We start from the raw sequence: 17,271 nt of genomic DNA, 5'->3' as shown, positions 1-17,271 counted from the left end.
GTAAGAGCTATTTCTGGACCACCTAATTTGCTCTATTGATATTCTCTTCTTATACTAATGCTATATTATTTAATTATCATTCTTTATCATTCTTTCATATCAGAGAAAGTGCTCTCCCATTACCCTTTCTTCCCCCAAATTTTATTACCTATTTATTGTTCATAATACAAGTATGTACATGGTATGTATGTATGTATTATGTTCAGAATACTTCAGCACACATTCTCAAAAATTTTCCATTGTCATTTACTTTTTGCCAGAATTCTGTTAAATATACAAATTAATTTAAAAAAACACACAAATTAATTTATCAAGAACAAATAGCTTTATGATAGTCTTTTCATTCAGTTTTGGAATAGTCCATTTGAGTCCATCTACTTAGGCTCCCAAAGGGCGCGATCCCTTTGGATCTGCATTAACTCTGACACTGGAAGTACCACGCAAGTTTATCTGGTTACAAATGAACTCCATGTAGTGAGCAGAGAAAGGAATGCAAGCCCACGGTGGGCCTCTGGCCAGCCGTGTGAACGTGGACCAGTTCTAAGCCTGTCTCCTCACCTGTTAAATGGACACACTGTCCAGCCTGCTTGTTTCACAAGGCCCAGGGAACTCAGAGACATGGACGTACAATGAAAGGCGTGACTGCTACACAAACGTGGGGGGTTATTATTAATACCAAAGGCAGGGTACTGCTGACACCTTTGGTGGGCAGTAGGCCAAACTACTGACAAAAGAACATTAGTGTTGGGGCGCCTGGGTGGCTCAGTCGGTTAAGCATCTGCCTTCGGCTCAGGTCATGGTCCCAGGGGCCTGGGATTGAGCCCTGCGTCATGCTCTCTGTTCAGCAGGGAACCTGCTTTTCCCTCTCCCTCTGCTGCTCCCCCTGCTTGTGCTCTCCTGCTCTCTCTGTCAGATAAATAAAAAATCTTTAAAAAAAAAAGAAAGAAAGGTTAGTGTTGAAATTTTGTGCTTGCCTTTTCCCAAAATAAAGAACCGCACAGTCATGTTGACAAAGATCCAGGAGAATCCCAAGAACTGCACGAGATTATACATGAACAGGTATCCTTTCTTCAAGCTTGTAAGAGCTGAAAAGCAAAACGAGACAGGAAACTGTTACAAGCAGAGCTGCAACAGAGGGGTGGGGGACAGACCTGGTGGACTTCAACCCCTCTCTCCCATTGGGTGCCCTGAGTTCCCAAACAGATATCTGGTCCAAATCTGCATCAGCCTGGGCTTCTAGGCCCAAAGAGAAAGGGGTAAGGTGAAGTTATGGACAATGCACTCCAAGATATTTCTTTAGCAGTCTTTCCTCTCACAGCCTTGAGGGATAAGTGTACAGACATAATAAATCCAAGGAGAAAAATTACTTCTGGCAAAGAATGACTGACCATCTTAGGAGGCATTAAAGAAGGGAAATAAAGCTACACTCCACTCCTACTCTTGTCATTTTCATATAATCTACAGTTTCTTCTTTCCCACAATTTTTTAAGGTCATGTAGGTCAAACTAGCTCAAAGAAATAGAAACACACACAAAAAAAGAATTTTGATATTTGATCATATATGCATCTAACCAAGGATCAACTGAACACCCACAAGTGCGAGGTACTGAGGGGCACTAGTGGGATTCCAAGATGTCAAGACTTGATGTCACCCTCAAAGAATTTACAATCTGAAAGCCGTAATACAAGAGAGAGTAACAGGTAGCATCTTGGGAAACCCTCAAGGTGAGAAAACAACACTCAGCTGGGGAAGTGGGAAGCAGGCAAGTCTGCAGAGATGACATGGTGCCTGCCCTGTACTTTGGAAGAGATGGGCAGAATGAGGACACAACTGAAGAAGGAAAAGTACAGCGTGAGAGGCAGGAGGATAAGGAATTGTTAATTTTGTCTGCAGCCTAAGGCTTGTGAAGACACAGCCAATTACAGAGTTAAGGAAGGAGTAAGGAGCTTAGAGTCATGGTTGAGTCAAAGGAGTGGGGCAAAGGAAAGGATAATTCTCAAGAGAAGAGCTATGGAGCTCAGATCTTGCTGCTCCATATTTATTCCAAGGCAACAGATATTCTGCATGTAACCCTCGGCGGATGCTCAAATAAACAAGCTAAACAGGGTGGTCAATCAAAAGCAACCTAGTCCTAAGGAGTCAAAAGAGTCAGACTTTTCGCAACACTGAACTAAAATTTTTTCTTCAAAACCACAAAAATGTATTAGATTTCGCCATCCTCAAGAACTTATTTCATTAGGAAACTTCATGAACTGAGATAAAACAGTAAAAGCATTATCTAATGTCCTAAAAATCCATATATAAGAATTTTTACGTTTTTGAAGTTTATCCCTCTAAAACCCCCTCCAAAATTAACTTAAGTTTCAAATAATTTTCAAGCTCAAAATTAATCTTAATCTCAAATCTTTATTCTTTGCCTCCACTAACTTCTCCCCTTCTTTGTTTTCTAAAGGAGTATTCCTCTACGTTAGTGGTTATTAAAATCTTTTTCTAAAGCAATGAAACCTCCTCCTCAAAACGAACTTTGTTCAGAACCTAACACATAAAACACAAGCAGAATTTCTCTGGTTGAAGTGGACCCGCTTGCTTGGCCTGTCCCTCCAAAGCATCCCTGGGAACCCCTGGGGACCACGGGACGTAGTTTGAAAACAGCCACTCTAAAACTTTCCCCTTCCTTACTTACAGCATGCCACATAAGTGTCCCTAAAACTTGAAAATACATGGACACATGAGAAACCTTGATTTTATTTTGCTTTTCCGCCTGCATTTTATACAGTCTTTCGTGGTCCGCCCCCTGGAATGGATGCTCTGAGAGAGCAGGTGCTCTGATGAAGTCACAGGCTCTACCCCTCCAGGGCCTGCTACGATGCTTCCCCCCTGCAGGAAGTGAACGGCTGCTGCATCTCATCTGCGTCGCCCAAAACACAATACGCTCACAGAACTTCTTGCTTCTGAGCAGTTGGACGGAGAGAAACAGGAATAGAGTTTCTGAGGTTGAGAGCCACGCTTATCTGGGAGAAAAACACCAGGCTGGAGGAAGTGTAGCCTTGGACCGACGTGGTGTTTCCACGTGTCTAGACAGGGCCTGCGGCCACTGACATTAGGCCAGTCCAGGAAACTATGGTTCTTCCCTTCTGCTAGACCGGCTTTGGTGCCCTCAGGTGATGTTAGGCTCCAAACAGAAGGGAAACATTAAAAGGAAGGCTTCTGATGTGGGTGTGCACAGAGTAAGCCCTGCGCATGAAGGGGTCCTCATCACCTCACACACACCACATTAGCTCTCCTAACCGCATCACACCCCTCCATACCCCCATCTCTATCGTCAGTTAACTGGTAGCTACCACAGAAGCAGCAGGGCAGGGCACCTGGGTGGCTCAGACGGTTAAGCGTCTGCCTTTGGCTCAGGTCATGATCCCAGGGTCCTGGGATCGAGTCCCGCATCGGGCTCCCTGCTCCTTGGGAGCCTGCTTCTCCCTCTGCTTCTCTCTCTCTCTCTGTCTCTCATGAATAAATGAATAAAATCTTTAAAAAAAAAAAAAAAAAGCAGCAGGGCAACTTACTTTCAGGGGAGCCTTGGCTTTCAATTCTTAGTTTATTTAGGCGTTCTTCTTCCTAGAATTTGGACAGAAGTTTTCCAAGAACACAGGTTAGAATTCCCAGATGCTTGCAAAAGTCCACATGCTGAATAAGTGATCTGAATCCCTCAAAGCCACCTCCTCCAACTGTGTTCACGCTTCACCGGAGCAAACGTCCTAGCTCGGGCCTGACATCCTCAGCCTAACTCCTCCTTCCTGGGTAGCACCAGCACCACAGGATGCTCATCCTGTGCTCACAGAATTCAACCAATCAGCTGGCTTCCAAACTACAAAGTGGAGAGTCTTAGAATCTCGGAGCTGGAAAAGACCCCCAGAAGATGTGTCACAGTCATAGAAACAAAACAGAATTTTAGGGCAGGAAATAGATCGCTGTTTTATTTTTTTTTTAAGACTTGTAGATTTTTAGTATAGTTTTTCCAGAAGCTAAAATCATGTCTCCAACATCAGTAAGAACTCACATTAGGTCAACATAGATACAGATGGTTACAGACAGAAATATTTATAGGTATGGGTAGTATATGAATGGGCTAGTCTGCACACATATAGTTCCTCATTGTGTCACCTGAGAGGATCTAGAAGCAATATCTAGAGCCCAGATCTTGGTTTCCATTACTATTCCCCAATAAAAAGAACAGAGCTCCTTGAAGAATGGCTGACTCTAGGGCTGGAGCAGGGAATACATAAGATAAGCCTGGAGCAGCTTATAATGCCAGAAATTAAGGATGTCCAAAAGAAAAAAAAAAAAAAAGCCCCACAATGACAGAGCTTTGTCAAAAGGACACAAGAGCCAACTGAAAGAGCTTCCGATGGCCAAAGCTGGGACAACATGAACAACAAAATAAATAACATACAAATCACATTGTATTGGGTTATAAACCAAACTATAAAACAAACATTCATCAGTCCATACGGATATAAATAAATGACTGAATAAATACATGGAAGAGAACAGACAAATCTCCCATACAGAAGAATTCCAAATAAAGTACGTAGATACTCCGCAGTAAGGATGGGAAGCGTAACTCCCCACCCCTTAAGCATGAGCTAGACATAGTGACTTCCGTCCAAAAAGTACACAGTTAAGAAAGGGGGCGGAGTAACATTACAATGGAGAAACCGGATAAATACGCCTCAGCCAGATGATCAAGATGAGTATCAACAGTGATAAGCCATGCTGACAGTATATACCCTTGATGTGACACAGCAAGAATGAAACCTCAGTGGTCCTCCTCCCCGAAATCCCATCACCCTCTCTAAATCATGAGAAAAACATCCAACAAACCCCAGTTGAGGGACAGTCTACAAAACATATGACCAGTACTTCTGTAAAATCATGTTTCCAGGGATGCCTGGGTGGCTCAAACGGTTAAGCGTCTGCCTTCAGCTCAGGTCATGATCCCAGGGTCCTGGGGTCAAGTCCCACATCAGGCTCTCTGCTCAGTGGGGAGTCCGCTTCTCCCTCTATCTCCCTCTGCCCCTCCCCCTGCATGTGCCCTCTCGTTCACGCACACACTCTCTATCAAATAAGTAAATAAAATCTTAAAAACAAACAAAAAAACATGTTTCCAGGTCTTTAACTGAATTTACAATTTTGTCCTCATTTTATCAGACCCAGATAGGTATCTGAGGTGGCCCAGATAACTTCCAAATAAGTTGTGTTCCTTACGATTTGTCTTGATCCTACGGTCCTTACTAACCTTGGCTCTGAGCTCCATTTCTGCATCAGACTCGTCCAGCCAGCGATCAAAGTCAGGGGCCAAAAACAGTGGGCGCTTCTCCTGCTTAGTGAGTCTCTCCCACCACTGACTCACCTTCTTCTGTACTGTAATGTTTACCTGCCTCTGGGTCAGTTTGTAAACCGGCTAGAAGAGAAAGTGAGAATGTGAGAACGCCCTCTCCTTCCCGTCCCTGACTCCTTCCCCTGCTCCAAGCCAGTGTGGCTCCGCATGGAAGCCGCACAGCATGGTCATTCCCCTTCCTTCTCGGGTCCTACAAGGAGTGATGCAAAGAGAACCTCCAGACCAAGGGCTGGTAGAGCAAAGCACTGGTAAGAATGGCACTGTCTTTCTCTGATCGTCCAGTGAAGGACACAGGAGGAAATCGGGGTAAGAAAGGCATATAGTTCTGGTTCTAGATGAACCTCCTGCCAGATCTCTACCACGCATGGCACGACATCCAGTCACTCTCTCAGTACATCCTCACCTTCCAAATCTCCTTCCCATGAAGATGACTGAATTAGTATGGTCAACAGTCCCTGGATAACAAGCCCTTGTTTTAGAAAGGTCTATTCAAGGCTGGAACTTACTGGATCAGTTACAGCTCTATCACAAGGGTCAGCCTAGAACAACCTCCCAGCTAAACTCAAATTCTCAAGAGGCTGTTCCAGTTCATTCTTCCTCTACACGGCCTCTTCCTTTGCCTCTAAAGCAAGACCCATGACAGGTTCTCTACCCCTTAAACCACTGCTGACTATTAAACCAACCAAAACAACTGAGCCCTCCCGCACAGAGAGATCAATATGCTCAAGCCCCGGGAGATAAGAGTGTAATTCCAGAACCCAAAACACACCTTCTGTTAGATCCTCTCTTCCTGTCAGAAAAGCTTCCCTCAAGTTCTGAGAGAAGGGAAACTTCAAGGATATTTCCCCATTCTTTCTAAAGGTTGGCAGTCTCCACCTTTTCTGATTTCTACTGCCCCTGTAGCCAAGTCACATGAAAGCAAGCGCTCGGCGTGGCCTTCACCTACCTTATGTAACTCTGCTCCCTGCCAGTGCCATCCTGCTCTGTCTTCCCTAACACCATACAGTGTCAGAGCTAGAAAGGCCCCTAAGGATTTCTTAGTCCAACCCTTCATTTCACACATGAGGAAACTCACTCACGGAAGTGAAGTGACTTGTTTGCACCGCTAGTGAATGGCGGAGCCCAGATTCACCTCAGGCTCTCTGTCTTTCCCACTCCCCTGCAGCTAAAATCGGGACTCAGTTCCCAACAACAGAACTATATTCTTTGGTTTTTATCTTTTTTTCCCTCACAACCCCTACCCCCCTATTTCACTAAACTACTCGTATTTATTTCCTGAAATGGAAAGGGAAGTGAGAAAAGAAAGGACATACCTCTGGTTTCACAAGGTCTAAGAACTCCAAGTGAAATTCATAGACGTTGTCTCCTTTGGCACCATGTCCCTGAGCTACAAAGAAAGAAATGTGGATTAAAGTGAACTGGCAGAGCAAGGCCATCCAAAAGCTTGGTGCAGTTCTTTTGGAAGTATACAAACAGTAATGGGTCCTGCCCAAATCAGTGGGGGCTTGTGAGCAGAGCTACTCAGACAAGCTAGATAAGCTGAATCCCGGACAAAAGCTTATCTCCATATGTCCTTCTGATGATCAGTTCCAGAATATTTACTTCATCTTCCAATGTGGCCTCGATAATAACCAAGTACAAATAATAGGCAGGAAAAAGAATACCGAAAGCAAAGCCAAAGGTATCACAGAGCTATAAATGTAACTTTCAACATTTACTTTGGCACTGAATCCAGGGCAGAGAAATATCAGGTAGGTACGTTATCTTGACTACAGCTAAGGAAAGCCGCAGGGTATATGGAAATGCTGGACTGTCTCAAAGAAAGTTCCGAATCTAGAACCTCCCAACCAGGGACATAAAATGAAGAAGCTGACTTCTCCTTTAACACATCCCGAATGGAACGAAAAAGAGCAATATAATCTCCTCCGCTCGTTCCTAAGAGAGGAAAAATGACCTGGGAGGAAAGTCCCTGGGTTGACCATTCCGCCATTCCTGTGCCTTGACATGGCTCCCTTGCCCAAAACAAACAGGTGCCATGCCTAGGTGCCAAGGTCTGCTGCACATCCCTTCCCCTCTAACTCTCTGACTTGCCCGTCATTTGGTTCCCTCCTGGGATTCTCTTTCCTCATCTGGCCACATGTGGTATAATTTGCCTAATATTTGCTACAGGTGGCTATTGTTCCTGACCATAAATTCCTTAAGGTCGAGCAGTCCATAATCTCCGAGTGGCAAAGCATACTTCCATCACTTAACTTCCTTTCAAATGTGTTAACACCCAAAAAATCTGAGCTGCTACCATAACAGCTCTCGTCTTGAAATGCAGATACAACAGCCAGGCTGCATGTTCATGCAAGCATATGGAGGTAGATGGAATCTCCAGTAAAGCAGAAACTCGTCAATATCCCATACTGCCCAGCCACTTACTAACGACACTCCAAGGAACTAGCACAAAGAGAGAGGAGGGAGAATCCCACCCCTTGGGTGACAAGGGAGCCGGACCTCCCCTCTCAGGCACAGCAGCATAACTGCTGACAAACCGAGAAGAAGACAGAGGCAGATTCACAGAATCAAAGACTGTCAGGGCTGCAAAGGCTTTAGGCATCATCTAGAATGCCGTGTTTCTTAAACTGGTCTGTGAGTATAGCATCAGAGAACTGTAAAGTCTCATTAAGAAAATTTCTATTTTTTGTTTCGATTTTAATCTTAAAAAAAAAAAAAAGAAGTGTATTCTGGATCATCTAGATGGCTACCTTATAATTAAATACTGACATGCCAAGAATACAGGCTGTGTTCCCAGGGGCAATGGAGCCAAATATCATTTAAAGTGACCATATCCTGGGGCGCCTGGGTGGCTCAGTCGTTAAGCGTCTGCCTTCAGCTCAGCTCATGGTCCCAAGGTCCTGGGATCGAGCCCCACGTCGGGCTCCCTGCTCAGCGGGAAGCCTGCTTCTCCCTCTCCCGCTCCCCCTGCTTGTGTTCCCTCTCTCGCTGTGTCTCTGTCAAATAAATAAATAAAATCTTTAATAAATAAATAAATAAATAAAATGACCATATTTTGGGCGCCTGGGTGGCTCAGATGGTTAAGCGTCTGCCTGCAGCTCAGGTCATGATCCCAGGGTTCTGGGATCGAGCCCCACATCAGGCTCCCTGCTTAGTGCAGAGCCTGCTTCTCCCTCTCCCTCTGCCATTCCCTCTGCTTGTACTCTCTGGCTCTATCTCTCTGTCAAATGAATAAATAAAATCTTAAAAATAATAATAATAATAAAGTGAACATATTTAATTCTTCACATGTTTTCTCAAACTGGGGTCCATGGCCCAGGAGGATCCTTAGGACATTTTCTCAGGTGTCCATAGGTCCTAAAATTTGAGAAATACAGATTATAACCAAGTACCTTCATTTTATTAGCCCAGAGAAGTCAGTAAGTTGTCCAAGGATAGCAGAATTAGAGCTAGAAGACAGATGTCCTGATTTCCAGCCCGGGATTCTTTCTCACTCTATCTACTGCCTCTCTAAGAGGAAAGCAGGACTTCTAAGTCCTAGTAAGTTCTTTGACTTTTCTAATCATATATTTCAAAACAATCTAGTTTACCCCAAGAGCAGCAGAGAGGTGAACATCAATAGAAAGTGAATAAAACAAATCGATAAAAAGGAATAAGAAACCACCACCATGCCTCTCTAGCTGTGTAGAGAGCTGGGAGCATTTGCCCGGATACTGACCTTTGAAATGCAGCACATTTTCAGTGATGCTGATGCCAGGATTCTGTGAAAAGAGACCAAGGATGCGAGAAGGGCATTTTAATAGGAGAAAAATGAAATTAAAACCGGGGCTTTCTTCCCTCCATCCTTCCCCCTTAGGGACTCGGCCTCCTACCTGGGCCTCCCCCAGAAAATATATTTAGTTGTTTATGCACAGCTCTGTGCAGGATTTCTCTATGTCTACCTGTACCCGTCTGGGATTGTAGGCATCTGCAAGAATAACCCTAAGCTGCTCCAACTGTGCAGAACAATCAGATACTGAATCAGTCCCTTCTAATGATGGCAAATGGTACAAAGGTGCTATGGGAGGTGTTTCCAGGGAGAAGCCAGATCTCTAAGACTCAGTCCCTGAGCTGCGGAGGCAGAGAATCCTAGTGGAACAGACGATGAGTCACTTCCTGTCAGAAGATCTCAAACAGTATCAAGTAACATATGTTCAAGACCAAAAGAGTAGTAAAAAGCAGTTAAGTGTTTTAAGTGTTAAGAGAGCAAGCACAACAAGAATAGGATCGCTGAGGAAAGGTTCGCCAGAAGTGAGACCTACAAGGCAACATGAAGAATAAATTCATTCCAGTAGGTAGAGAGAAGGGCTGATGATTACAAGGGATTTCACTCAAAATGAAACCGACAGTGCCCTTGCCTCAGGTTCTGAGCTCTTAACCCCCACCCAAACCAACACTAAAGAGCTCAAAACTCTCCAGATTGTTCACTTATTCCCAGAAGTTGCTACGTGACTTTAATAGCGTAACTTAAAGTGATACTACTCAGCTCTTTTTTCAATGGATGAGAAATGACTCACCTCCTACCCCAGCCCAAAGTTAATAAGCAAAGAGCAGCATGTTTCTAGTGCTGGAACTAAGTCATTTTTCTCCTGCAGGCTCAGCTCTCTGTGCTCCATCATGCATGGAAGGAAACCAACAAATGATACAGAGAGAAGATTGGAGAGGGGGTGGGGAGAGGGAGCCTAGTGCTCTATTCACAGCCAAGAGTGTTAGGAAAAGGGAAAGAATGAAGGCTGGGGGGGACGGGGCAGGGGGGACGGGGAGGGAGCATCTGAGCCAAGCTTTATGGTGAGAACCTCCCTAGCAGGAGTACAGACTTTAGGCTGAGATGCTCACCCAAAGGAGCTAAACTTCTAGATGATCTCTGTGGCAGGAACAGGGAGTTAGGGAACCTCAGCAAGAGAGGCTACACTTTCAGGGGCATGGTTCCTCGGTAAGGGAAACAGGGTTTTGATATAGATATTTTCATTAAAGCTAAAGTTCTAGAATGTCTTGGAGGTAAGGTTCCCACCCAGATCACTTCTTGCCCAACTCAGTGTGTTTCCCATACTCTAAATCACTTGGAAGGAAAAAGGAATGAAATTGAATCAGTAGTCGAAAAACTTCTGACAGACAAAAGTCTAGGACCAGATGGCTTCACCGGTAAATTCTACTGAACATTTAAAGAAGAGTTAATACCCAACTTCTCAAACTATTCCAAAAAACTGAAGAGGAAGGAATACTTTCAAACCTATTCTATGAGGCCAGCATTACCCTGATACCAAAAACAGACACTACAAACAAAAACAGACCGGTATCTCTGATGAACACAGAAGCAAAAATCTTCAACAAAATATTAGTGAACTGAGGGGCGCCAGGGTGACTCAGTCAGTTAAACATCATGGTCCTGAGGTCCTAGGATCAAGCCCCATATCACATCGGGCTCCCTGTTCAGCAGGGACAAAAAAGAAACAAAAGGCACCCAAACTGGTAAAAAAAAAAGAAGTAAAATTGTCACTATTTGCAGATGACATGAAACTATATACAGAAAGCTATAAAGACTCCACCAAAAAACTACTAGAATTAATAAATGAATTCCATAAAGTTGCAGGATACAAAATCAATATACAGAAATCTGCTTCACTTCTATACACTAATAATGAATTATCAGAAAGAGAAATTAAGAAAACAACCTCATTTACAACTGCATCAGAAAGAATAAAATAACCTAGGAATAAATTTAACCAAGGAGGTGAAAGACCTGTACTCTGAAAACTGTAAGACACTGATGAAAGAAATTGAAGAGGATGCAAATAAATGGAAAGATATATTCCATGCTCATGGATTGGAAGAATATTATTATAACGTCCATACTACCCAAAGCAATCTACAGACTTCAGTGCAATCCCTATCAAAATACCAATGGCATTTTTCACAGAACTAGAATAAATAACCCTAAAATTTATACAGAGCCACAAAAAGACCCCAATAGCTAAACCGATTTTGAGAAAGAACAAAGCTGGAGACATCATGCTCCCTGATTTCAAAGCTATAGTAACTACAAAGCTATAGTATCCATATAGTATACTACAAAGCTATAGTAACCAAAACAGTATAGTACTTGCACAAAGACACATACATCAATGAAACAGAACAGAGAGCCCAGAAATAAAGCCATGCTTTCATGGTCAATTAACCTATGGCAAAGGAGGCAAGAATATGCAGTGAGGAAAGGACAGTCTCTTCAATTAATAGTGTTGGGAAAACTGGACAGCTACATGCAAAAGAATGAAACTGGACCACTTTCTTACACCATATACAAAAAGAAACTCAAAATGGATTAAAGACTTAAATGTAAGACCTGAAACAGTAAAACTCCTAAAAGAAAACATAGTAAATTCCCAGACATTGGTCTTTGAAATATCTTTTCGGGGGGTGCCTGGGGGACACAGTCAGTTGAGTGTCCAACTCTTGGTTTCAGCTCAGGTCATGATCTCAGGGTCATGAGATCGAGCCCTGCATTGGGCTCTGTGCTCAGCGCAATCTGCTTCAGACTCTCCCTCTCTCTCTGCCACTTCCCATTGCTTCCATGCACTCTCTCTCTCTCTCTAAAATGAAGAAATAAATATTTTTAAAAAAAAGAAAAGGAAATATTTTTTTGGATCCTACTCTTCAGGCAAGGACAACAAAAGTAAAAGCTAACAAACAGGACCACCTCAAACTAAAAAGCTTTTTGCACAGTGAAGGGAATCATTAACAAAGCAAAAAGGCAACTCACTGAATGGGAGAAGACATTTGTAAGGGATAGATACCATAAGGGATTAATATCCAAAATATATCAAGAACTCATCTACAACTCAACATCAAAAAAAAAAAAAAAATCCAATTAAAAAATGGGCCCAGGATCTGAATAGACATTTTTCCAAAGAAGACATCCAGTGGCCAACAAACACGTGAAAAGTTGCTCAACATCAATCATCAGCAGGGAAATGCAAATCAAAACCACAGTCTCACCTCACACCTGTCAGAATGGCTATTGTCGAAAAAAAACAAGCTTGGTGAGGATACGGAGGAAAGGGAGCCCTCGTGCACTGCTGGTGGGAATATAAATCAGTACAGCCACTATGGAAAACAGAACGGAGGTTCCTCAAAAAATTAAAAATAGAATTACCGTACAATCTAGCGATTCTACTTCTGGGGATTTATCCCAAAGAAAATGAAAACACCAATTCGAAAAGATACATGCATCCCTATGTTCACAGCAGCATTATTTATAACAGCCAAGATACATAAGCAACATAATTGTCCATCCACAGATGAATGGATAAAGAAGATGTATACACAATGGAATATCAGCCATCAAAAAGAATGAAATCCTGGGGCGCCTGGGTGGCTCAGTTGGTTAAGCGACTGCCTTCGGCTCAGGTCATGATCCTGGAGTCCCGGGATCGAGTCCCACATCGGGCTCCCTGCTCAGCGGGGAGTCTGCTTCTCCCTCTGACCCTCTTCCCTCTCATGCTCTCTGTCTCTCATTGTCTCTCTCGCAAATAAATAAAATCTTAAAAAAAAAAAAAAAAAAAGAATGAAATCCTGCCATTCGTGACAACATGACTGGACCTAGAGGCTACTGTGCTAAGTGAAATGAGTCAGACAGAAAAAGACAAATACTGTATGACTTCACTTCTATGTGGAATCTAAAAAACAGAACAAAAACAGACTCAAAAGTACAGAGAACAAACTGGTGGTTGCCAGAGAGGAGAGGGGCAAGGGGGTGAGTGAAATAGGTGAAGGGGATTAAGAGGTACACACTTCCAGTTATAAAATAAATAAGTCACGGGAACATAAAGTACAGTAAAGGGAATCTAGTCAATAATATTATAGTAACTTCATATGGTGACTGATGGTAACTAGACTCTGCAGTGATCATTTCATAATGTATACAGATGTCAAATCACTATGCTGTACACTTGACACTAATATGTCAGCTATAATTTTTTTTAAAAAGAATATATATTTCCTGCCAACCCCTATTTTGGTTGCATCTCTCAAGCTTTGAATATAGCATTTTCATTATTATTCATTCTAACATATTTCCTAATATTACAGTTTCTTTCTTGACACATTGGGTTACTGAGAAGTATTTAATTTCCAAACACATGAGATTTTCTCGTTATCTTATTATTAACTTCCATCTGAACTGTACTGTGACCAGGGGGCATTCTCTGTATGATTTTAATCCTTTCAGACTTGTGGAGACTTGGATTTGGAAGCAGTATAAATTGTGTAAATGTTCCGAGTGAACCTGAATGTGTATTCTGTAATTTAGATGCAGAGTTCTATACATGTCTACTGGATTTCCTGTTAAGTATTTGTTCACATAATCTACTATTATCTTTACTGAATTTTATCTTGTTATTCTATCAGTTACTGAGAAATCACACTATTGTCAACTTGTCTGTTTCTCCTACTTCTGTTACTTTACATAGTACTGAGGCCGTGTTGGTTACATATAACTTTAATACTGTTTTACCTTCCTGATGAATTCAAACCTCTATCATTGTGAACTGACCTTTCTATCTCTAAAAATACATTTTTGTCTAAAACTCTTATCTGAATCAGCTTAGCTAGATCACAGGGATCTGTGTTTGCTTCTGCCAGGCACCTAGGAGCTGGCCCTACCAGTTGAGACCACTTTAAACTAAATTCATGACCCTGAGGATTTTCAGATCTTCAAAATTGTGTACATTTGAGCTATATAATCTTTTAAGAGCCAACTCATGATTGTAACTGCTCAAGGACCTTTTTTCCTCTACTTTGCTCTGTGCTAAGGCCTCTGGGGATGGGAAGCTGGGATGCATTTACTTTTAGTTCATCCTTACCCTAAGAATATAATCCTCTGAAGTAGTTTATGGGGAGAAGGGTTTCCTATTATATATTGTATCTTTGGTGGGCTTTGGTCTTATTCTGTCCCCTGCACTCTGTTGGGCTGTTAAAGCCAAAGTTCAAGTTCATTCAGCTGAGCTAATGTTTTCAAGGCAAAAGCAGTTTCAGCACTCAGCTTTACCAGAGTTCCCACTATAATTTCTAACTTGTTCACTCTTTGATGATTTTAAGATTTTTATTGAACATCTTTAGTTGTTTTTAGGATCTGCACAACCTAGCCCATCTTTAACTAGTAGAGGAATTGTGCCTTTGCTTACAAAAAGAGGAGTGGATAGGGAAGAAGGGAAAAGGTGACTTTGAAGTTAGATGGACCTGGGTTCAAATCCTAGTTATACCACTTTTTATTTCTATCATTCACTTTCAAATCCACAGCAACTGTCATTACTTTTAAAACAATAGTAACACTGCTTATTTCACAAGATTGTTGTGAGAACTGAATTATAATAACATGTAAAGAATCTGGTAACTAGTAAGCACTCAGAATCTGGTTGCTTTTCTCCCTCTGCCTACGATGATGCCCTTCTAAGTTTCCCTATCTGTTGAATACTATTTATCTTTCAAAGTCCAGGCCAATATCAATTCCTCTTCCCTCCTACTCACTTCCAACATTAAAATTAATAGTTTCCTGGGTGCCTGAGTGGGTCAGTCAGTCAAGCGTCTGCCTTCCACTCAGGTCATGATCCTGGGGTCCTGGGATCAAGCCCCTCATCGGGATCCTTGCTCAGCAGGGAGTTTGCTTCTCCCTCTGCCTGCCGCTCACCCTGCTTGTGCTCTCTCTCTCTCTCTCAAATAAATAAATAAATCTTTAAAATAAAATTAAATTAAATTGTTTCCTTACTACTTTGTCTTCACCTTCATTATAATACTTACCACACTGTTCTGCAATTATTGTTTATTGGTTTATCTGCCCCTCTAGACTTGAGTTCCTTGATGGCAGGGACTATGTCTTATTCATCTCTGAGTCCCTACTGTCTCATTAACTACTGAGTGAATTGCAATTAAATCAATTCATTCCATTTTCATAATTTCTGACAGAACTACAGAGTTCAGTGAACTATCTGCTACCATAGCCTTTAGACATTTAGATCTCATTTAAATCATTAGTATTTAGTTTTGCGCATGTGTGTGATTAATATATGCACACAAAAAAAGTTATACGGCAAGCATGAGGCTGCTATCTTTATAAGGGACTGTTTCCAAGATCAGCCCTTGGCTGGCATCGAGAAACCTGCCTTTCCTCCGTCCCCTAACAGTTCGTTCACTGGGCCTAGACTGTGCCTACAAACAATGTGACTAGTGGTAAACACCAACTTTCCTTCCGGGAGTCTAGAATTTGGGTACAGAGGTGCTGACTTTCTAATGCGCTTCCCTGGGCAGAAACATTATACGTGATTTACTGCAGTTTTCATTGCTGGAAAAAAAAGAGCAACTCAAGTGTATACCCTCACAGGAAGGACAGAGGATGAGGAGCCCTGTACATGGAATTTCTCCACACTCCACCTGTGGTTTTTTGTTTTGTTTTTTTTTTAAAGATTTTATTTATTTATTTGACAGAGAGAGAGACAGCAAGAGAGGGAACACAAGCAGGGGGAGTGGGAGAGGGAGAAACAGGCTTTCCGCCGAGCAGGGAGCCCGATGCGGGGCTTGATCCCAGGACCCTGGGATCATGACCTGAGCCAAAGGCAGATGCTTAACGACTGAACCACCCAGGCGCCCCTCCACCTGTGTTTTTAATCCTTTGCTGATCCTGTCATATATCCTTTCACTGTAATAAACCTTAGCCAGGAGTACAACTATATGCTGAATCCCATGAATTCTTCCAGTGAATCATCAAACACATAGGTGGGTATTGGGCATCTCCCCCGAAAAAGTGTCTCAACCCAATATTTTATTTTGAAAATTTTTAATTCACTTAAAAAATTTTTTTTAAAGATTTTATTTATTGGAGCGCCTGGGTGGCTCAGTCGTTAAGCGTCTGCTTTGGCTGGGGTCGTGATCCCAGGGTCCTGGGATCGAACCCCGCATCGGGCTCCCTGCTCCACGAGAAGCCTGCTTCTCCCTCCCTCACTCCCCCTGCTTGTATTCCTTCTCTCGCTGGGTCTCTCTCTGTCAAATAAATAAATAAAATTTTTCAAATAAAAATTTAAAAAAAAGAATATTTCATAGGTGACGTGGGTACTTTTTTTTTTTCTTGATATGAGTACTTCTTAAGGCATCCTAAGAGGAGGCCACGCCTTGATCATTTAATTAAGAGATGGGGATTGCCTTGGGGCACCTGGGTGGCTCAGTCGTTAAGCGTCTGCCTTCGGCTCAGGTCATGATCCCAGAGTCCTGGGATCGAGCCCCGCATCGGGGTCCCTGCTCCGCGGGAAGCCTGCTTCTCCCTCTCCCATTCCCCCTGCTTGTATTCCCTCTCTCGCTGTGTCTCTCTCTGTCAAATAAATAAATAAAATCTTTAAAAAAAAAAAAAAAAGAGATGGGGATTGCCAGAACCCTCTACTTTAAAGGTACTCTTTTTCTTTTGTAATTAGTAAGTAATCTAACACTGTAATCTCCTATTCTCTAACTATACTTTTTCCTCCAGTGGAACTGTCATCTACTGATAATCCTTGCCTGATCTGGAGGTTGCACAGAGATGATTTTCTAATTCAATCATTCCTTCTTCATTTTTTAGCTGGCACTCTTCTGTAAGGATGAGTTTTCCCTTTCTCTCTCTGTTCCCTCTTTATATTTTAAATTGAAATTTTTATTGAAATAATTATAAATCCACATGCAGTTATAAGAAATAACACCAAGAGATCCCTTGTACTCTTTGCCCAGTTTCTCCCAAAGATAGTACTTTAACATAACTACAGTATAATATCACAGTCAGGATATTGACATTGATAGGACCGACTTATCTTTTTTTTTTTTT

The 17,271-nt window shown here is 42.3% G+C and overlaps 1 protein-coding gene across 2 annotated transcripts in view; it reads right to left on the bottom strand.

The window, feature by feature from the left end:
- The window catches only part of HACD3 (3-hydroxyacyl-CoA dehydratase 3), a 39,128-nt gene that overhangs the window by 13,197 nt on the left and 8,660 nt on the right, over positions 1–17,271 (bottom strand). Inside the window, exons 2-6 of one of the 2 annotated variants that reach the window (XM_006729646.3) lie at positions 9,115–9,157; positions 6,710–6,783; positions 5,295–5,459; positions 3,562–3,613; positions 975–1,085 (exon numbers count right to left, since the gene is read on the bottom strand). In XM_006729646.3, coding sequence (XP_006729709.1) covers positions 975–1,085; positions 3,562–3,613; positions 5,295–5,459; positions 6,710–6,783; positions 9,115–9,157 — 445 coding nt within the window. The remainder of the gene's footprint in view (positions 1–974; positions 1,086–3,561; positions 3,614–5,294; positions 5,460–6,709; positions 6,784–9,114; positions 9,158–17,271) is intronic. The other variant, XM_081831274.1, reaches the window with a different exon arrangement.

The sequence above is a fragment of the Leptonychotes weddellii genome, chromosome 9 (genome assembly GCF_054177405.1).
Source record: "Leptonychotes weddellii isolate Sample4059 chromosome 9, ASM5417740v2, whole genome shotgun sequence".
Classification (NCBI taxonomy): Eukaryota; Metazoa; Chordata; class Mammalia; order Carnivora; family Phocidae; genus Leptonychotes; species Leptonychotes weddellii.
The sequence above is the reverse complement of the archived record's forward strand: the minus strand, read 5'-3'. Positions and strand labels throughout refer to the sequence as shown.